The 20795-nt window shown below is 49.4% G+C and overlaps 3 protein-coding genes across 3 annotated transcripts; 1 reads left to right on the top strand and 2 right to left on the bottom strand.

The window, feature by feature from the left end:
* Positions 1-230: 230 nt before the first annotated feature.
* Positions 231-6708, bottom strand: zgc:109913 (regulator of G-protein signaling 9-binding protein). Its single transcript, XM_061070685.1, has 4 exons — positions 6507-6708; positions 5461-5658; positions 492-634; positions 231-404 (listed from the first exon to the last, which is right to left on the bottom strand). The coding sequence occupies exons 1-4, from the start codon at positions 6706-6708 to the stop codon at positions 231-233; spliced, it is 717 nt and encodes a 238-aa protein (XP_060926668.1).
* Positions 6709-10770: 4062 nt separating this feature from the next.
* Positions 10771-13784, bottom strand: LOC133000676 (E3 ubiquitin-protein ligase RNF182). Its single transcript, XM_061070628.1, has 7 exons — positions 13747-13784; positions 13542-13610; positions 11870-12023; positions 11598-11665; positions 11390-11504; positions 11061-11284; positions 10771-10953 (listed from the first exon to the last, which is right to left on the bottom strand). The coding sequence occupies exons 2-7, from the start codon at positions 13587-13589 to the stop codon at positions 10771-10773; spliced, it is 792 nt and encodes a 263-aa protein (XP_060926611.1). The 5' UTR covers positions 13590-13610; positions 13747-13784.
* A 2260-nt stretch (positions 13785-16044) lies between these two features.
* Positions 16045-20221, top strand: snrpb (small nuclear ribonucleoprotein polypeptides B and B1). The gene is made up of 6 exons (XM_061069582.1): positions 16045-16160; positions 18376-18527; positions 19290-19401; positions 19496-19648; positions 19722-19977; positions 20086-20221. Exons 1-6 carry the CDS (start codon positions 16158-16160, stop codon positions 20124-20126), a joined length of 717 nt encoding a protein of 238 aa, XP_060925565.1. The 5' UTR covers positions 16045-16157; the 3' UTR covers positions 20127-20221.
* Positions 20222-20795: the final 574 nt, after the last annotated feature.

Genomic DNA, 20795 nt, shown 5'->3' with positions numbered 1-20795 from the left:
GTTTGAATGAGACATTTTACAGCTTTTTATTCAGAATAACTTATGTGAAATAATTATAACTTAACTTAATCTTCATACTTCCTGTTATAATATGGTTTTAAAATAAAGAACATTTAGTTTGAACAGACAACATGAAATTGATTCTTCGAGGTCATTGACAACGATTTGTTGATTGATAATAATTCTACTTCCTGTTTGTGCGAATAAGAAGAGATGAGCCCCCCCCTCTTCTACCCAACACAGCCCAGTCCACAGCACGGCGGCTGGCAGCAGGCGGCCATGTTGTTGGCAACGACCTCGACCTCCATCAGATCCTCCAGGCTGTCATGTGGCTCGTCCACCTCCCCGCGACCTTCGACCCAGGCCGGCTGAGTCGCCTCCACAGACCAAAACGCCACAGGCACCTGTAGGACGCCACACGTTTAAATGAAGAAGCGGCGCCAGGCTGAAGAGTCGATCAGATCCTCAGAGAGCAAAACGTTCTCTCTCACCCTCAGTTGCATCTCGCGCAGCATCGTCTCCAGTCCAGCGATGTGATTGGTTAGATCAGGACTTGACTCCTCCTCTAAGGTGAGCCAGGGCACCTGGACTAATGCCACCCGAGCGGCCACGCCCACCACACCATCCATGCACCCTGGACAGGAGAGAGAGAGAGAGAGACGGAGGGTCAGACAGGTGAGAGAGAGAGGTCAGAGGTCAGACAGGTGAGAGAGAAAGAGGTCAGACAGGTGAGAGGGAGACGGAGAGGTCAGCCAGGTGAGAGAAAGAGGTCAGACAGGTGAGAGAGAGAAGTCAGACAGGTGAGAGAGAGAGAGAGGTCAGACAGGTGAGAGAGAGAGAGACGGAGAGGTCAGACAGGTAAGAAAGAGAGGTCAGTCAGGTGAGAGAGAGAGAGGTCAGACAGGTGAGAGAGGTCAGCCAGGTGAGAGAGAGGTCAGACCGGTGAGAGAGAGAGGTCAGCCAGGTGAGAGAGAGGTCAGACAGGTGAGAGAGATACGGAGAGGTCAGACAGGTGAGAGAGAGAAGTCAGACAGGTGAGAGAGAGAGAGAGGTCAGCCAGGTGAGAGAGAGAGAGACGGAGAGGTCAGACAGGTAAGAAAGAGAGGTCAGTCAGGTGAGAGAGAGAGAGGTCAGACAGGTGAGAGAGGTCAGCCAGGTGAGAGAGAGGTCAGACCGGTGAGAGAGAGAGGTCAGACAGATGAGAGAGGTCAGACAGGTGAGAGAGGTCAGAGGTCAGCCAGGTGAGAGAGAGGTCAGACAGGTGAGAGAGAGAGAGGTCAGACAGGTGAGAGAGAGACGGAGAGGTCAGACAGGTGAGATAGAGAGGTCAGACAGGTGAGAGAGAGGTCAGACAGGTGAGAGAGAGAGGTCAGATAGGTGAGAGAGAGAGGTCAGACAGGTGAGAGAGAGAGGTCAGACAGGTGAGAGAGAGACGGAGAGGTCAGACAGGTGAGAGAGAGACGGAGAGGTCAGACAGGTGAGAGAGAGAGGTCAGAGGTCAGACAGGTGAGAGAGAGAGAGGTCAGACAGGTGAGAGAGAGAGACGGAGGGTCAGACAGGTGAGAGAGAGGTCAGACAGGTGAGAGAGAGAGGTCAGACAGGTGAGAGAGAGGTCAGACAGGTGAAAGAGAGAGGTCAGACAGGTGAGAGAGAGAGGTCAGACAGGTGAGAGAGAGACGGAGAGGTCAGACAGGTGAGAGAGAGACGGAGAGGTCAGACAGGTGAGAGAGAGAGGTCAGACAGGTGAGATAGAGAGGTCAGAGGTCAGACAGGTGAGAGAGAGGTCAGACAGGTGAGATAGAGAGGTCAGAGGTCAGACAGGTGAGAGAGAGGTCAGAGAGGTGAGAGAGAGACGGAGAGGTCAGACAGGTGAGAGAGAGAGGTCAGAGAGGTGAGAGAGACGGAGAGGTCAGACAGGTGAGAAAGAGGGACGGACAGGTGAGAGAGAGAGAGGTCGGACCGGTGAGAGAGAGAGGTCAGACAGATGAGTGAGAGAGAGGGACGGACAGGTGAGAGAGAGAGAGGTCAGACAGGTGAGAGAGAGAGGTCAGACAGGTGAGAGAGAGAGACGGACAGGTTTGAGAGAGAGAGGTCAGACAGGTGAGAGAGAGGTCAGAGGTGAGAGAGGTCAGAGGTCAGACAGGTGAGAGAGAGACGGACAGGTTTGAGAGAGAGAGGTCAGACAGGTGAGAGAGAGGTCAGAGGTGAGAGAGGTCAGAGGTCAGACAGGTGAGAGAGAGAGGTCAGAGGTCAGACAGGAGAGAGAGAGAGAGACGGAGGGTCAGACAGGAGAGAGAGAGAGAGGTCAGACAGGTGAGAGGGAAAGAGGTCAGACAGGTGAGAGAGAGACGGAGAGGTCAGACAGGTAAGAAAGAGAGAGAGAGGTCAGCCAGGTGAGAGAGAGAGAGACGGAGAGGTCAGACAGGTAAGAAAGAGAGGTCAGCCAGATGAGAGAGAGAGAGGTCAGACAGGTGAGAGAGGTCAGCCAGGTGAGAGAGAGGTCAGACAGGAGAGAGAGAGAGGTCAGAGGTCAGACAGGCGAGAGAGGTCAGACAGGTGAGAGAGAGACGGAGAGGTCAGACAGGTAAGAAAGAGAGGTCAGCCAGGTGAGAGAGAGAGAGGTCAGACAGGTGAGAGAGAGAGAGGTCAGACAGGTGAGAGAGAAAGAGGTCAGACAGGTGAGAGGGAGAAACGGAGGGTCAGACCGGTGAGAGAGAGAGGTCAGGCAGATGAGAGAGGTCAGACAGGTGAGAGAGGTCAGAGGTCAGCCAGGTGAGAGAGAGGTCAGACAGGTGAGAGAGAGAGAGGTCAGACAGGTGAGAGAGAGACGGAGAGGTCAGACAGGTGAGAAAGAGAGGTCAGACAGGGGAGAGAGAGGTCAGACAGGTGAGAGAGAGAGGTCAGAGAGGTGAGAGAGAGAGGTCAGACAGGTGAGAGAGAGGTCAGACCGGTGAGAGAGAGAGGTCAGACAGATGAGAGAGGTCAGACAGGTGAGAGAGGTCAGAGGTCAGCCAGGTGAGAGAGAGGTCAGACAGGTGAGAGAGAGAGAGGTCAGACAGGTGAGAGAGAGACGGAGAGGTCAGACAGGTGAGATAGAGAGGTCAGACAGGTGAGAGAGAGGTCAGACAGGTGAGAGAGAGAGGTCAGATAGGTGAGAGAGAGAGGTCAGACAGGTGAGAGAGAGAGGTCAGACAGGTGAGAGAGAGACAGAGAGGTCAGACAGGTGAGAGAGAGACGAAGAGGTCAGACAGGTGAGAGAGAGACGGAGAGGTCAGACAGGTGAGAGAGAGAGAGAGAGAGAGAGGTCAGAGGTCAGAGGTCAGACAGGTGAGAGAGAGAGAGGTCAGACAGGTGAGAGAGAGACAGAGAGGTCAGACAGGTGAGAGAGAGACGGAGGGTCAGACAGGTGAGAGAGAGAGGTCAGACAGGTGAGAGAGAGACGGAGGGTCAGACAGGTGAGAGAGAGACGGAGGGTCAGACAGGTGAGAGAGAGAGGTCAGACAGGTGAGAGAGAGAGAGGTCAGACAGGTGAGAGAGGTCAGCCAGGTGAGAGAGAGAGGTCAGACAGGTGAGAAAGAGAGGTCAGAGGTCAGCCAGGTGAGAGAGAGGTCAGAGGTCAGACAGGTGAGAGAGAGAGAGAGGTCAGAGGTCAGACAGGTGAGAGAGAGAGGTCAGACAGGTGAGAGGGGAAGGTCAGCCAGGTGAGAGGTCAGACAGGTGAGAGAGAGAGGTCAGACGTCAGACATGTGAGAGAGAGAGAGGTCAGACAGGTGAGAGAGAGGTCAGAGGTCAGACAGGTGAGAGAGATACGGAGAGGTCAGACAGGTGAGAGGGAAAGGTCAGACAGGTGAGAGAGAGAGGTCACACAGGTGAGAGAGAGAGGTCAGACAGGTGAGATAGAGAGGTCAGACAGGTGAGAGAGAGAGGTCAGAGAGGTGAGAGAGAGACGGAGAGGTCAGACAGGTGAGAGAGAGAGGTCAGACAGGTGAGAGGGGAAGGTCAGCCAGGTGAGAGGTCAGACAGGTGAGAGAGAGAGGTCAGACGTCAGACATGTGAGAGAGAGAGAGGTCAGACAGGTGAGAGAGAGGTCAGAGGTCAGACAGGTGAGAGAGATACGGAGAGGTCAGACAGGTGAGAGGGAAAGGTCAGACAGGTGAGAGAGAGAGGTCACACAGGTGAGAGAGGTCAGACAGGTGAGATAGAGAGGTCAGAGGTCAGACAGGTGAGAGAGAGAGGTCAGAGAGGTGAGAGAGAGACGGAGAGGTCAGACAGGTGAGAGAGGTGAGAGGTCAGACAGGTGAGAGAGAAGGACGGACAGGTGAGAGAGTTAGAGGTCAAACAGGTGAGAGAGAGACGGACAGGTTTGAGAGAGAGAGGTCAGACAGGTGAGAGAGGTCAGAGGTGAGAGAGGTCAGAGGTCAGACAGGTGAGAGAGAGACGGACAGGTTTGAGAGAGAGAGACGGCGAAGTCAGACAGGTGAGAGAGAGAGGTCAGACAGGTGCGAGAGAGAGGTCAGACAGGTGAGAGAGGTCAGAGGTCAGACAGGTGAGAGAGAGAGGTCAGACAGATGCGAGAGAGAGAGGTCAGACAGGTGAGAGAGAGAGAGACGGACAGGTTTGAGAGAGAGGCGGCGAAGTCAGACAGGTGAGAGAGAGGTCAGAGGTCAGACAGGTGAGAGAGAGAGGTCAGAGGTCAGACAGGTGAGAGAGAGACGGACAGGTTTGAGAGAGAGAGGTCAGACAGGTGAGAGAGGTCAGAGGTCAGACAGGTGAGAGAGAGGTCAGAGGTCAGACAGGTGAGAGAGAGGTCAGACAGGTGAGAGAGGTCAGAGGTCAGACAGGTGAGAGAGAGGTCAGACAGGTGCGAGAGAGAGAGAGACGGAGCAGTCAGACAGGTGAGAGAGGTCAGACAGGTGAGAGAGGTCAGAGGTCAGACAGGTGAGAGAGAGAGAGGTCAGAGGTCAGACAGGTGAGAGAGGTCAGAGGTCAGACAGGTGAGAGAGAGAGGTCAGAAAGATGCGAGAGAGAGAGAGAGAGGTCAGACAGGTGAGAGAGAGGTCAGAGGTCAGACAGGTGAGAGAGAGGTCAGACAGGTGAGAGAGGTCAGAGGTCAGACAGGTGAGAGAGAGGTCAGACAGGTGAGAGAGGTCAGAGGTCAGACAGGTGAGAGAGAGAGACGGCGAAGTCAGACAGGTGAGAGAGAGAGGGCAGACAGGTGTGAGAGAGAGAGAGGTCAGAGGTCAGACAGGTGAGAGAGAGAGGTCAGAGGTCAGACAGGTGCGAGAGAGAGACGGAGCAGTCAGACAGGTGAGAGAGGTCAGAGGTCAGACAGGTGAGAGAGAGAGAGAGAGAGTGTCACCTTGTCCGTTCTTTAAAGAAACGTGAAGCTTGAGCTTCAACTTGATTCCCACAGAAGTGAAAGTGTCACATGATCCAACCAATCACAGACGACCAGCTGACCTGTGTTCACCAGCGAGCGTCTGTCGTAGCGCTGAGTCAGAGGGAACTGTCCAATCAGATCGCTCGCTTTGCAGAGGTCAGACAGGAAGTTCTCCAGCGCTGAGAGTAAGAGAACCAAGAGACGCTCCGACACCTGTCTGTCCTCCGAGGGGGGGGGGTCAGTGCCTGACAGCAGACGCATCAGGCGCCGAGACAGACCTGGACACAAACAGACCAGTGAGAGACAGACAGGTGAGAGACAGACAGGTGAGAGACAGACCAGTGAGAGACAGACAGGTGAGAGACAGACAGGTGAGAGACAGACAGGTGAGAGACAGACAGGTGAGAGACAGACAGGTGTGTAGTGGACAGGTGAGAGACAGACAGGTGAGAGACAGACAGGTGAGAGACAGACAGGTGAGAGACAGACAGGTGACAGGTGAGAGACAGACAGGTGAGAGACAGACAGGTGACAGGTGAGAGACAGACAGGTGAGAGACAGACCAGTGAGAGACAGACCTGGACACAAACAGACAGGTGAGAGACAGACCTGGACACAAACAGACAGGTGAGAGACAGACAGGTGACAGGTGAGAGACAGACAGGTGAGACACAGACAGGTGTGTAGTGGACAGGTGAGAGACAGACAGGTGAGAGACAGACAGGTGAGAGACAGACAGGTGAGAGACAGACAGGTGAGAGACAGACAGGTGAGAGACAGACAGGTGTGTAGTGGACAGGTGAGAGACAGACAGGTGAGAGACAGACAGGTGAGAGACAGACAGGTGAGAGACAGACAGGTGACAGGTGAGAGACAGACAGGTGAGAGACAGACAGGTGACAGGTGAGAGACAGACAGGTGAGAGACAGACCAGTGAGAGACAGACCTGGACACAAACAGACAGGTGAGAGACAGACAGGTGACAGGTGAGAGACAGACAGGTGAGAGACAGACAGGTGAGAGACAGACAGGTGACAGGTGAGAGACAGACAGGTGAGAGACAGACAGGTGTGTAGTGGACAGGTGTGTATGTGGGTGTGGTTCTGGGGGTTGGGGGCGTGGCTACCGCAGCAGATCCGGTGAGCGAGCGCCCTGGTCTCGTCCATCTCGTCCCTCAGGAAGCTGCAGTCAGCTGAGCTGCCGAGCGACGCCGCCAGCTGTTGGAAACAGGAAGTGACCCGACTGAGCGCCTCCTGAGCGCGCTCGCACTCGCCCTGCTGCCGGCGCCGCGCTGCCAGCTCGTCCACTGAGTGACGCCACCGGCTCATGATGTCATCAGGTGTGTGGATCAGCTGTTTGAACCTGACGTGGAATTCAACCAATTTTTTGTTCAGTCAAACAACAAATTTTGTTCAATTACTTCTTGAATATTCTTATGTAATTAAATAACAATAAGCAAAATGTCAGTGTTTCCTGAAGGTTTCATGTGAATCCTAAACGTGACAATCAGCAACACAAACCACACAATCAGCAACACAAACCACACAATCAGCAACACAAACCAAACAATCAGCAACACAAACCAAACAATCAGCAACACAAACCAAACAATCAGCAACACAAACCACACAATCAGCAACACAAACCACACAATCAGCAACACAAACCACACAATCAGCAACACAAACCAAACAATCAGCAACACAAACCAAACAATCAGCAACACAAACCAAACAATCAGCAACACAAACCAAACAATCAGCAACACAAACCACACAATCAGCAACACAAACCAAACAATCAGCAACACAAACCAAACAATCAGCAACACAAACCACACAATCAGCAACACAAACCAAACAATCAGCAACACAAACCAAACAATCAGCAACACAAACCAAACAATCAGCAACACAAACCACACAATCAGCAACACAAACCAAACAATCAGCAACACAAACCACACAATCAGCAACACAAACCACACAATCAGCAACACAAACCAAACAATCAGCAACACAAACCACACAATCAGCAACACAAACCACACAATCAGCAACACAAACCAAACAATCAGCAACACAAACCACACAATCAGCAACACAAACCAAACAATCAGCAACACAAACCAAACAATCAGAAACACAAACCAAACAATCAGCAACACAAACCAAACAATCAGCAACACAAACCAAACAATCAGCAACACAAACCACACAATCAGCAACACAAACCACACAAACCACACAATCAGCAACACAAACCAAACAATCAGCAACACAAACCACACAATCAGCAACACAAACCACACAAACCAAACAATCAGCAACACAAACCAAACAATCAGCAACACAAACCAAACAATCAGCAACACAAACCAAACAATCAGCAACACAAACCACACAATCAGCAACACAAACCACACAATCAGCAACACAAACCAAACAATCAGCAACACAAACCACACAATCAGCAACACAAACCACACAATCAGCAACACAAACCACACGAGTCAAGACCTTCCACAGCCTGATGTCCTGCTTCCTGACTCACTGTTCATTATATCAAATTAAAGTATTATTTATTTTATCATTAATATATCATATTATATAGATAGTTGTTCATGACATCTTATCATATATATATATATATTTAAATCTTGTTTACTTCTAATCTTAATGAAAAGATTAAACCTTTTTTCAAATCATTTGACTAAAATAAATTGTAGAATAAAGAATAAAACTCACCTGCTGTCGATCAGCTGCGTCTGTTTGTGTGAAGACGATCGTTCAGGTTTCTATCAACGCTCGTCTTCCTCCTCCTCCTCCTCTTCCTCCTCCTCCTCCTCCTCCTCTTCTTCGACTCCAGGGATCCTCAGTGCTTTTAATTAACAGCTGACACCTGAACCTCTCCCACAAGACTCTTTATTTTGCCCTCAGTTCTGCCTCACAGGTAAACACCTCTGTCTCACCTGTGCAGGTCGACAGTCACGTCAGGTTAAAGATAGACTGACCCGGGTCAGAGGTCAAACAGCTCGTCTGTCATGTTTAATGAAATAAAAATAATTAAACCTTCAGATTCTCAATAGTTTGCCTCTTTGATGCTAACCGTGCTAACATCAAAGAGCTGCCATAATGATGATAATAAAAGAATGATAATTTTTGTAATCATACAATCAATACTTAACTAGTGTTGATTAGCTAATGCTAATGCTAAGCTAAACACCAATACGCCCGTTACTCTACACAAGCTTTATTGATACAGAATGCTAACTGTTAGTTTTACAGCCGTTAGCTTCTACGATGTTACACCATGAAGGCTAAAGCTAAGCTAAAATGTCATGTTAGTGATTTTAACTCTATTCTGTGAACTGTCGTGTGGGTCGTTTTTTAGATTTTATAAGGAAACTAATCTGATTTGCCTGCTACACAGACAGGAAGTGATAAAACAGGTCAGCTGACCATCAGTGCGTGCCCTGATGATCAGCTGACTATCCTCATCATCATCATCATCATCCTCATCATCCTCATCGTTATCATCGTCATCATCCTCATCATCATCATCATCAAAATCATCGTCATCATCCTCATCATCATCATCATCATCATCATCATCATCATCATCATCATCATCATCACAAGATTCCTAAATCAAACATGAAATCAAATGATGTCACTTTAAAGAGACAAAACTGTGAAGGAAATCCAACTCTCCGGAGCCTAATCCAGGAGTGTTAGCCTAGCTTAGCACAAACAGCTCAAGGCTAACAGTTTCCCAAAGCATTACTTCCTGCTTAGCTAGGCAACCTGTTTCCATTGCTTCCAGTCTTTGTGCTAAGCTAGGCTAACAGTTCCCCATGCTTCCAGTCTTTGTGCTAAGCTAGGCTAACAGTTCCCCATGCTTAGTCTTTGTGCTAAGCTAAGAGCCTTGGATGTTTCCGTTCTGATCTCAGACATTGATCAGTTTATGATAAGTTCAGTCCGACACTTGGAAGATGATTCATAATTCAGTCGTAATCGGCTGTTCTCAGTTCCTCCAGCAGGAGGCAACGGAGAGAAAAACGTCAGACTCCGCCTCCATTTGTGATTGGCTGTAGTTATGCTGGTTTTCAGATGGGGTGTGAGTCAACAGGTGATCATGTGACAGTGGTCATGTTGTTGTTGCTATGGCAACATTGTTACTGCGCAATGTAATTGTTCTTGCGTCGTCATGGCAGCGTGTTGTGTTGACATGGCAGCGAGTTGTGTGGTCATGGCAGCGAGTTGTGTGGTCATGGCAGCGTGTTGTGTGGTCATGGCAGCGTGTTGTGTGGTCATGGCAGCGTGTTGTGTGGTCACGGCAGCGTGTGTGTGGTCACGGCAGTGTGTGTGTGGTCATGGCAGCGTGTTGTGTGGTCATGGCAGCGTGTTGTGTGGTCATGGCAGCGTGTTGTGTGGTCATGGCAGCGTGTTGTGTGGTCATGGCAGCGTGTTGTGTGGTCATGGCAGCGTGTTGTGTGGTCATGGCAGCGAGTTGTGTGGTCACGGCAGCGTGTTGTGTGGTCATGGCAGCGTGTTGTGTGGTCATGGCAGCGTGTTGTGTGGTCATGGCAGCGTGTTGTGTGGTCATGGCAGCGAGTTGTGTGGTCATGGCAGCGTGTTGTGTGGTCATGGCAGCGTGTTGTGTGGTCATGGCAGCGTGTTGTGTGGTCATGGCAGCGTGTTGTGTGGTCATGGCAGCGAGTTGTGTGGTCATGGCAGCGTGTGTGTGGTCACGGCAGCGTGTGTGTGGTCATGGCAGCGTGTTGTGTGGTCATGGCCGCGTGTTGTGTGGTCATGGCAGCGTGTTGTGTGGTCATGGCAGCGTGTTGTGTGGTCATGGCAGCGTGTGTGTGGTCATGGCAGCGTGTGTGTGGTCATGGCAGCGTGTTGTGTGGTCATGGCAGCGTGTGTGTGGTTATGGCAGCGAGTTGTGTGGTCATGGCAGCGTGTTGTGTGGTCATGGCAGCGTGTGTGTGGTCATGGCAGCGAGTTGTGTGGTCATGGCAGCGTGTTGTGTGGTCATGGCAGCGTGTTGTGTGGTCATGGCAGCGTGTTGTGTGGTCACGGCAGCGTGTTGTGTGGTCACGGCAGCGTGTGTGTGGTCATGGCAGCGTGTGTGTGGTCACGGCAGCGTGTGTGTGGTCATGGCAGCGTGTGTGTGCGGGTGGCAGCGTGTTGTGTGGTCATGGCAGCGTGTTGTGTGGTCATGGCAGCGTGTTGTGTGGTCATGGCAGCGTGTTGTGTGGTCATGGCAGCGTGTGTGTGGTCACGGCAGCGTGTGTGTGGTCACGGCAGCGTGTTGTGTGGTCACGGCAGCGTGTTGTGTGGTCATGGCAGCGTGTTGTGTGGTCACGGCAGCGTGTTGTGTGGTCACGGCAGCGTGTGTGTGCGGGTGGCGAGCGCCTCCATCACCTCGTGGCAGAGACACTGACAGAAGCCGTAGATGACGAGGAGCAGCAGCGTGGACGGGACCAGACTGACGAGGACGACGCCCAACCACAGCTGACCAATCATGAGCAGGTAAATCCCCAGAGGCAGCGAGCTGAAGAACACCTGGACACAAACAACGACAAGGTCACGACACACACACACACACACACAGACACACACACACACACACACAGACTCTCTGCCCTGACCGGCGCCGCTCTCGTACTGACCAGGCAAAGCGCCCCCAGCAGGCAGCGAGGGACACTGCGGGATGTCCAGTTGTGACACTTGTGGGGGGGCAGGTGACAGGGCAGCGAGTCGATGCTGGGGGGGCGGTACACGCCCACCACGTTGAGCGTGCTCAGTGAGTCCGACGAAGGAGACGATTCAGGAAGTTCCATGATGGTGATGACCAGGCAGTCTGAGGAGCGGTGCGCCGCCTCCACGCCGCCCCCTGCTGGCAGACGATACTCATCACAGACCATCAGTAGAAACATGATAAACAAACAAACAATATTATAACATGATAAACAAACAAACAAACAAAAGGTTTTTTCACCGGTGAGACAAGAAGGACTCAACACCACCCCCCCCCCCCCTCCTCCTCCACGCCGAGCTCGGTCCTGACACGACAACACCGCCAGAATGTGCCGGTCGTCCTCCATCAACCACACCTGGGAAAGAAAACAAGAAGAGGAGGCGGAGTCAGTCTGGGGTGAGAAGAGAAGGGGAGGGGTCTTTCGTCCTCATCAGAAAGGTGACCTCACCTCTTCCTCGGGGACGTGCGTCTCATGGCGACAGAAGGGACAGCTGACGACCGAGGGCGAGGACTCTCCTGACAACCAATCAGAGAGGAGTCACATGATGATGGTTAGGGTTAACGTTGCATCTGATTGGCTGCATCATACTGGACAGTTCACTTCCGTGCTGTCATGTGATTGGCCCGGTGCAGAATGACCTCTGATTGGTCGGTGTCAGACAGGAGAACACGAGTCTCTGAGTCCACCTGTAGGGGTCAGTGTGGTTCAGCTCCACTCACCCATGTCCACCATCTTCTTCAGACACTTGGCGCAGACGCGATGCAAACATCCCAGAAGCTTCGGTTTCCTGCTGCGAGTGTCGTAGCGGTTGTAACAGATTTTACACTCCAGCTCCTCCAGAGTGTAAACCAGTGACTGAGCCCAGGCCTGCACCTGAACGCATCACAACAGTTAATAACTGAGCCCAGATATATAGATATATATATATATATCTATATCTACCACAGGAGACATGTGGTCTCCTGTGGTAGCTTCACTGCACTGACTTCCTGTTACATCTAGAATAGAATTTAAAATTCTCCTCCTCACCTTCAAGGCCCTTAATGACATGGCACCATTAAACCTCAAGGAGCTGTTAGTACCTTATCACCACTAGAGCCCTGAGCTGGTTCTAGTAATGAAGCGAATCCTGTTGTTGTGTTGTTGTGTTGTTGTGTTGATGTGTTCTGTTCCATCAGCATGTGTGTGTCCTGGGAGAGGATCCTCACATGGGACTGAGCTTCACTCACTGATCACTAAGTTCCTGTTTGACTCGTGTGGAGTGAAGAACAGGAAGTGGATCCTTGTTAATGTCTGTGAGACAAACTGGGAATATGAGACAAACTGGGAATATGAGACCAACTGGGAATATGAGACAAACTGGGAATATGAGACCAACTGGGAATATGAGACAAACTGGGAATATGAGACCAACTGGGAATATGAGACAAACTGGGAATATGAGACAAACTGGGAATATGAGACAAACTGGGAACATGAGACAAACTGGGAATATGAGACAAACTGGGAATATGAGACAAACTGGGAATATGAGACCAACTGGGAATATGAGACCAACTGGGAATATGAGACCAACTGGGAATATGAGACAAACTGGGAATATGAGACAAACTGGGAATATGAGACAAACTGGGAATATGAGACAAACTGGGAATATGAGACAAACTGGGAATATGTGACAAACTGGGAATATGAGACAAACTGGGAATATGAGACCAACTGGGAATATGAGACCAACTGGGAATATGAGACAAACTGGGAATATGAGACAAACTGGGAATATGAGACAAACTGGGAATATGAGACAAACTGGGAATATGAGACAAACTGGGAATATGAGACCAACTGGGAATATGAGACAAACTGGGAATATGAGACCAACTGGGAATATGAGACCAACTGGGAATATGAGACAAACTGGGAATATGAGACAAACTGGGAATATGAGACAAACTGGGAATATGAGACAAACTGGGAATATGAGACCAACTGGGAATATGAGACAAACTGGGAATATGAGACCAACTGGGAATATGAGACAAACTGGGAATATGAGACCAACTGGGAATATGAGACAAACTGGGAATATGAGACAAACTGGGAATATGAGACAAACTGGGAATATGAGACAAACTGGGAATATGAGACCAACTGGGAATATGAGACAAACTGGGAATATGAGACAAACTGGGAATATGAGACAAACTGGGAAAATGAGACAAACTGGGAATATGAGACAAACTGGGAACATGAGACCAACTGGGAATATGAGACAAACTGGGAATATGAGACAAACTGGGAACATGAGACCAACTGGGCCTGACTGATTGACTGTGTCAGTTTGAACAGAAGCAGCAGGTTAGAGGTGATGCTGCAGATGTGAAATCTCACCGTGCCCTCCAGCTCCCGGCAAGGCTCCGCCTCCTTCAGCTGGCTCATTCTGTTGGCTGTCGTCTTCACCTTAAGCAAGAGGGAGGGGCCAGAGTGGGTGGAGCTTAACTAAACCTACATACAGTTACTGATCATCTTTATATACAGTCACTGATCAGCAGGATACAGGTGTAATATCACATCAGGGAGTAGGTGCTCCACTCACCTGCTGGTGGAGGTGATGGTTGCTCGGGGGGGTAGAGGCTGTTGCTCGGGGGGGTAGAGGCTGTTGCTCGGGGGGGTAGAGGCTGTTGCTCGGTACGTTGCTGGTTTTTAATCTGCTGAAGGTTTCTCTCTGGTTGAAGCAACACAGATGATTAACAGACGTCCAGTAACTGTTCACTAGCTGCTGCAGGTTGAGGAGCTGTCGGTGTAGCTGCTGTGGTCTCTTGTTATTCAACATATGAAAACATGTTGTGTAGTTGCTTCACATGTCGTACATGGTGTAGTTGCTGTCGGTGTTTCCGTAGCTTCAGCTGCTGGCGGCCTGGATGTGGTCCGTCAGGTTGAAGCAACATCTGGATCATTGCACAGCAACATGTGGATCTGCAGCTGCAGGTTCATCAAGTGATGACGACTCTGTCAGATCCTCCCTGCAGCAACAGTGTGTGTGTGTCTGTGTGTGTGTGTGTATCTCAGGTTGCTCTGTGTGTCGGTGTGTATCCTAGGTTGCTCTGTGTGTGTGTGTTTGTGTGTGTGTGTGTGTGTGTATCTCAGGTTGCTCTGTGTGTGTGTGTCTGTGTGTGTCTCAGGCTGCTATGTGTGTGTATGTGTGTGTGTCTGTGTGTGTCTCAGGTTTCTCTATGTGTGTGTGTGTATCAGGCTGCTCTGTGTGTGTGTGTGTGTGTGTGTGTGTGTGTGTGTGTCTGTGTGTGTGTGTGTGTGTGTGTGTGTGTGTGTGTGTGTGTGTGTGTGTGTGTGTGTGTGTGTGTGTGTGTGTCTGTGTGTGTGTGTGTGTGTGTGTGTGTGTCAGGCTGCAGTCACCCTGTGCATCCCTCCAGCCTCATTAACAGTCCGTCGTCGTCTCTCGCCTCCTGTGGCTGACAGTAGCGTGAAGCTAACATGCTAACATGCTAACGTACAAGGGGAGCGCCAGGTCTGGTCGGTGGTCGGGATGTCGGTGGTCTGGTCGGTGGTCTGGTCCGTGGTCTGGTCCGTGACTCATGTCTCTCCTTCGTCTCACTGCGGCGCGCGGCCGGCGGCGGGAGCTGGGTTACCATGGAAACCAGCCTGCAGCGGGATGACGGGAAATCTGCGAGTGAATATGGAGAGCATAGAGGATCAATCACATGATCAATAACCTGATCACTAACATGATCAATCAAATGATTAATAACATGATCAATAACATGATCGATCAAATTATCAATCACATGATCGGTAACATGATCAGTAACATGATCAGTAACATCAGTAACGTGATCGATCACATGATCAGTCACATGATCACTAACATGATCAATAACATGATTAATAACATGATCAATAACATGATCGATCAAATGATCAATCACATGATCAGTAACATGATCGATCACATGATCAATAACATGATCACTAGCATGATCAATAACATGATTAATAACATGATCAGTAACATGATCAGTAACATGATCGATCACATGATCAGTAACATGATCACTAGCATGATCAATAACATGATTAATAACATGATCAGTAACATGATCAATCATATGATCAGTAACATGATCAGTAACATGATCAATCACATGATCGATCACATGATTAATAATATGATCACTAACATGATCAATAACATGATCACTAACACAATCACTAACATGATCAATAACATCAGTAACATGATTAATAACATGATCAATAACATTATTAATAAAATGATCAATAACATTATTAACACCTGTATATCGATTTTTGTGAAGACGGGTCAATGTGAACACGTTCCAGGGGTCTCGGGGGGGGGGGGGCACCGTTGAACCATTGAAACTTCCTTCAGAATACGTACATTTTCACCACTTTCTAACTTTCTGCAAATTTTGGTAAGAATTTGAGCATGTTAAAGCCCTCAAAAAGCCAATTCATTTACCTGAATAATAATAATAATAATAATAATAATAATAATAATAATAATAATAATAATAATAATAATAATAATAATAATAATAATAATCCTTACAATTCCAATAGGGTCTCACCTGACACCTTTGATGTCAGTGCTCGGGCCCTGCTAACATCAGTTACATGATCAATAAATATTCAGAGTACAATAGAATTAGTGTTTTGTGTACTTAAAGTATTCCGAGTACCTTCAGGTGTATTTCCTCAGTGTCTGTGTGCTGTATATGTTGTACTGTCCAGTAGTGGAGTAGAAGTACTCAGTTACTTCCAACCGCTGGTAAACAGTGAAGGTGCAGCAGGAACCTTGCAAGTTCTCTCTGTTTCGGGGGAGTGGTTCCGTTGAAACACACTTCCTGTACGTCACATTACGTCACATCCTGTAGCTGCCTGTAAAAGCGGGCCCGGAGGATCCCGCAGTTTCAGCAGCGGGTCAGTTCGGTGAATCCTGCGTGAATCGACGCCATCAGAACCGCAGCCATGGTGAGTGTTCACCGGACACACAGTCCGGACGCGACCCGCCGCGGGGACCGGCGTATTTCTCCGGTTACCGGGTCAACGCGACGATGGCGGGAGTTTGAATGAACGTCGAGCGAACGTCGGTGACGAGCTGCAGCTGCACGCGCGTTAAACCGATTAATCAGGTCGACAAATCGGTGATCGTCACGTTTCCGGTCAGTGACCGACGACCTGAGAAACCAGCGACAATACGATCCGTGTTAGTTCGGTTAGCCGTTAGCTACCTAGCTGCCCGGCTAGCTGCCTGTTAGCTGCCCGGCTAACTGCCTGTTAGCTGCCCGGCTAGCTGCCTGTTAGCTGCCCGGTTCATCACACGTTTGATTCCTGGTCTCTCCGGTCCCTCCGGTCCCTCTACTCCACGGTGTCTCCTCCGCCCCGGCAGCACCCGGACCCGGGCCTGGTGCCGCGGGTCCAGGAGCAGACCCGGTCCCGTGAGGACCTGGAGCTGCTCCTTTGTTCACTGCTGGAGAAGAAGAGACACTCGCTTTCCTAATGTTACTCTGACCCAGTGTCGAGGAGTCAGACGTGACGTGATTAAAAGATGACGCACTGGTTCCAGCTGGAGGCTCCGGGTCCAGTCCTCGTGTTGTGCTGGGATCCGGTCCAACACCCAGCGTGTCCGTGGGAACCGGTCCCGGTCCAGTCCTCGTGTTGTGACTTTAACGTTCAGGTCCAAAGGCTTTAAATCATGTGCAGAAATACACGAGTTATCAGTGGAGTTAGTGTTTGTCTGTCTGGTGCCGTCAGTTATTAAAATACAAACACTAGACACATCCACAGAGAACTAGAAGGTGAAATGTGTACAGATACTGTGAAGTAAGTTTTAGAGATGAGATGAATAACAGCTGAGGCAGATAAGGTGATTTATGATTTTAAATGCTCCTCAGACGGTTTCTCATCATCACTCAGAACCGATCTTTAAAAACCTGCTGAGTTCCTGTTCCTGGATAAACAGGAAGTCTCTTCTTCTGCAGCTGTGACGTTCATCCACTGAGACGTCTGTCTGCAGGCGGATCGAACAGGAAGTCCTGTAGGCATCCTGACAACCAGAGATCAGTGATGGTGTTAATGGTTCGAGTGTAAAGTGAGCGCAGGTCAGAGGTGGTGAGGAGGAAAGACGCCTTCATCATCTCACTGTTCTGTGACCTCCCTCTAATGGACTAGGGGGGGGAATTGGCAAAAATGTGACGATTTAATAGTATTGCGATACTGAAAGTATTGCGATTTGATTCTGCGATGTATTGCGATTCATGTCCCCATATTATTCGAAGGCATTACAAAAAATGAGGAAAATTAGACTGCTCAATTTAATTCTGTGAACATTGTCTTCTACACATTAACTGAAGTGCAAAAACTGTCCTTGAACATTCAGGACACAGGACCTTTGTAATTATTTTCTGAATAGGAGACCTCTCACATGAACACTGAGCTCCCAGCACATAACTTATGATTATTTAAATACAATACAGTAACATAAAGCAGACATAATAGAGCAACATAAACCTGAGAATAATCATATAATATAAGAGTAACCTACAGCTTCAATCAAATTGAGAAAAATAAACAAATGTGTTCTACTAGAGTCCAGTCCAGTTGGCTGCAAGGTCATGACCCAAAATGTTAAATTAATTTGGGAATATTGGCATTTTTGTTCAGAAAAAGCAGTTGGTCAACATGCTCAGATGTTAAAGTTCCTCTGGAACGTGACTAGATCTCCTGCAGTGGAGAACACACTCGGTATCTTTTAAACTCTGAAACTCCCCTCGTCAGGCTTTGCCACCCAGGGGCTGCTACATATATAATTGTTAAAAAAAATAAAAATATTGCAATACTTTGTTTTACAGTATCGATATAATCGCGCGCGCAAAATATCGCGATACTTAACAGAATCGATTTTTTCCCCCACCACTATAATAGACGTGACGGCGTTGACCCTTCAGTCACGTGGACGCACTCCAGCTGATGGAGAACCAGAGTTCACTGGGACAGGTTCTCAGGATGAAGCTGGATAATCCCACGGATCCTGGATCTGTTGAACTCACCTCGTACAGACTCGGTGTCATCGGCTCCGTCTTGACTTCTACAGAAACATCACTTCTCTGAGACGTCGGATCGGTTGCTGCTTCGTTGTGTGAAGGTGATGATGTCACAGTGACGCTTGTCTCTGATTGGTTTTCAGACGGTGGGAAAGAGCAGTAAGATGCTGCAGCACATCGACTTCAGGATGAGATGCATCCTGCAGGACGGACGCATCTTCATCGGAACCTTCAAAGCCTTCGACAAACACATGAACCTGATCCTGTGCGACTGCGACGAGTTCAGGAAGATCAAGTAGGTTCACAGGTCCACGTCACTGGATCAATATGAATGTGTTTACTTATTCAATCATCTTCATACCATGAAATGTTGGGACATATTTTGCAAACGGTTATGAAGGATTAATTCTACCTATTGGCTCATATTCACTGAATCAGAAGTTACTGCATCAGTAGATCACATGATGTAGGAGGCGTTTGATCACATGATCATGAGCATCGTTGTAAAGGTGTTGAAGTGTAAACTGAAGCAGTTTTCAGACGTGTTCCTCACAGGTTCCTCACATGTTCCACACATGCAGGTTCTCTGTGAGAACCAATGTCAGTGTCTCTGGACATGTTCTGGATCTTCTCCTGAACCTCCTGGTAACATGTGTGTAACATGTGTGAGTCCATGTGAGGAACCAGCAGGAACATGTGTGGAAGCTTCCCAGAGAGCAAGTGGACGAGGTTTCTAACACGTGACGTGAAACTGGAGGAACTCAAACATCTCAGGATGAAGAAGAGGAGCCGGACACGTAGAAGACGAAGACGTCCACTTGGAAACACGAGGAGATTCTTAGTTGACGTCTGAAAACCTTATTTTAAAATCACGAGTGTTTTAACTTGTTCCTGTTTGAACGCGTCTGACCCGACAACCTGCTGCTGCTCCACAAACACCAGCTACACAACATGTTGGTCTGAAACGACTTCTCTGATCGTGGCTGTCACGTTATATCTGAGAATGTAAATGTCGGAATGTCCCAGGGCATTGTGGGTAACAGGTTTCTATTCTCAGGCCCAAGAACTCGAAGCAGCCTGAGCGGGAGGAGAAGAGGGTTCTGGGACTGGTTCTGCTGAGGGGAGAGAACCTGGTTTCCATGACGGTGGAGGGCCCGCCCCCGAAAGACGTGAGTGTTACCTCGGTGTTGTCCTGAGTAACCGTGGTGACGGTCTGTTTGTAAACTTTAACCTCTGACCCCCCCCCCCCCTCACTCTTTTCAGACTGGTATAGCCAGAGTCCCGTTGGCCGGTGTGGCGGGGGGGCCGGGCGTGGGCCGGGCCGCTGGTCGGGGGGTTCCTGCAGGAGCGCCGATGCCTCAGGCTCCGGCCGGACTCGCCGGGCCCGTCAGAGGAGTGGGCGGGCCTTCCCAGCAGGTAACTATAGCAACGAAGTGCCCCTGTGCTCAGGTGGGTGTGTTCAGGTGACGCTGACTTCCTGTGTCTCCAGGTGATGACACCGCAGGGCCGAGGGACGGTTGCCGCGGCAGCCGCTGGTGCGAGCATCGCCGGCGCCCCCACACAGTACCCACCTGGACGAGGAGCCCCGCCCCCAATGGGCCGGGGAGCTCCGCCTCCAGGTATGATGGGCCCGCCCCCTGGCATGCGCCCCCCGATGGGACCTCCCATGGGGATGCCTCCAGGTCGAGGAGCTCCGATGGGGATGCCCCCCCCGGGCATGAGGCCCCCACCCCCCGGCATGAGAGGTAAACCGTTACCAAGGAGATGAGTGGGATCAGATCTGAGCAGCCAATCAGATTGCAACTTTATCATTCAGCTGTAACTGACCATGTGACCCCTCTGCTGTGTTTTAGGACCACCCCCTCCTGGAATGAGACCGCCACCCCGTCCCTGAAGAGGCTCCGCCCCCTCACTCACCTATTGTATAGACTTTTTTTTAAATCTTGTTTGTTTTTTTTAAATAAAGTTTCCTCAGGATGTTTGATTTAATCTCGACTGTTTTCACTTTCTATCGGTTCAATAAAGATCATGAGGAGCAGCCAATCAGAGCTCAGATCACCTCATTAATATACATGCAGGAGGCGGAGTTAAGTGTTAAACATCTGAAGAGTTTAAATATTAACTTGTTCTAAAGACTAAATAACAGTGATGTGTTCAGGGACAGTCGTACAGTTGACTTCTCAGTGAAGGTTGAAACTTTATTCAGAAACTTAAATTCTTCTTTAAAAGCGATCGACACGTGTTGAAGATTCTTTCAGTTCATACAGAGGAAAAGTTTGATCAGTTACTCAAAGAAATAAACAGCAAATTAGATTTGATTGTAAATGAAAATAAAACAGATGAAATGTGTTAATAAATAATTCCATGAGGGAAACACATGGAGAAACCTTATAAGTGGAGAAATGGTTTGTTTCTGTAACAGAATCCAAATGACTTAGTGTTTGGTTGTGGTGGTTTTTTGTGTTGACTCAGCAGATGTGTGGCTTCATTCAGGAGCTGTTTATTATATTTATGTGGGCGTGTCCCGGAGCAACTGCGATGTTGGATGATGTTTCCTCATTTC

Source organism: Limanda limanda, chromosome 4 (assembly GCF_963576545.1).
Source record: "Limanda limanda chromosome 4, fLimLim1.1, whole genome shotgun sequence".
In the NCBI taxonomy this organism is placed as follows: Eukaryota; Metazoa; Chordata; class Actinopteri; order Pleuronectiformes; family Pleuronectidae; genus Limanda; species Limanda limanda.
This window is presented reverse-complemented; position numbering and strand designations above follow the sequence as displayed.

Excerpts from the sequence above, each read along its gene's own strand:
- zgc:109913 (XM_061070685.1), bottom strand. The coding sequence starts at position 6,708 with ATGAGCCGGTGGCGTCACTCAGTGGACGAGCTGGCAGCGCGGCGCCGG. Across the intron at positions 635-5,460 it reads ACGCTCGCTGGTGAACACAG|GGTGCATGGATGGTGTGGTG; the intron begins GTCAGCTGGTCG and ends TCTCCTGTCCAG. Across the intron at positions 405-491 it reads TGCGCGAGATGCAACTGAGG|GTGCCTGTGGCGTTTTGGTC; the intron begins GTGAGAGAGAAC and ends GGCGTCCTACAG.
- LOC133000676 (XM_061070628.1), bottom strand. The coding sequence starts at position 13,589 with ATGAGCCAGCTGAAGGAGGCGGAGCCTTGCCGGGAGCTGGAGGGCACG. Across the intron at positions 11,666-11,869 it reads GAAGAAGATGGTGGACATGG|GAGAGTCCTCGCCCTCGGTC; the intron begins GTGAGTGGAGCT and ends ATTGGTTGTCAG. Across the intron at positions 11,285-11,389 it reads GAGTCCTTCTTGTCTCACCG|GGGGCGGCGTGGAGGCGGCG; the intron begins GTGAAAAAACCT and ends GTCTGCCAGCAG.
- snrpb (XM_061069582.1), top strand. Across the intron at positions 19,649-19,721 it reads TGGGCGGGCCTTCCCAGCAG|GTGATGACACCGCAGGGCCG; the intron begins GTAACTATAGCA and ends CTGTGTCTCCAG. Across the intron at positions 19,978-20,085 it reads CCCACCCCCCGGCATGAGAG|GACCACCCCCTCCTGGAATG; the intron begins GTAAACCGTTAC and ends GCTGTGTTTTAG.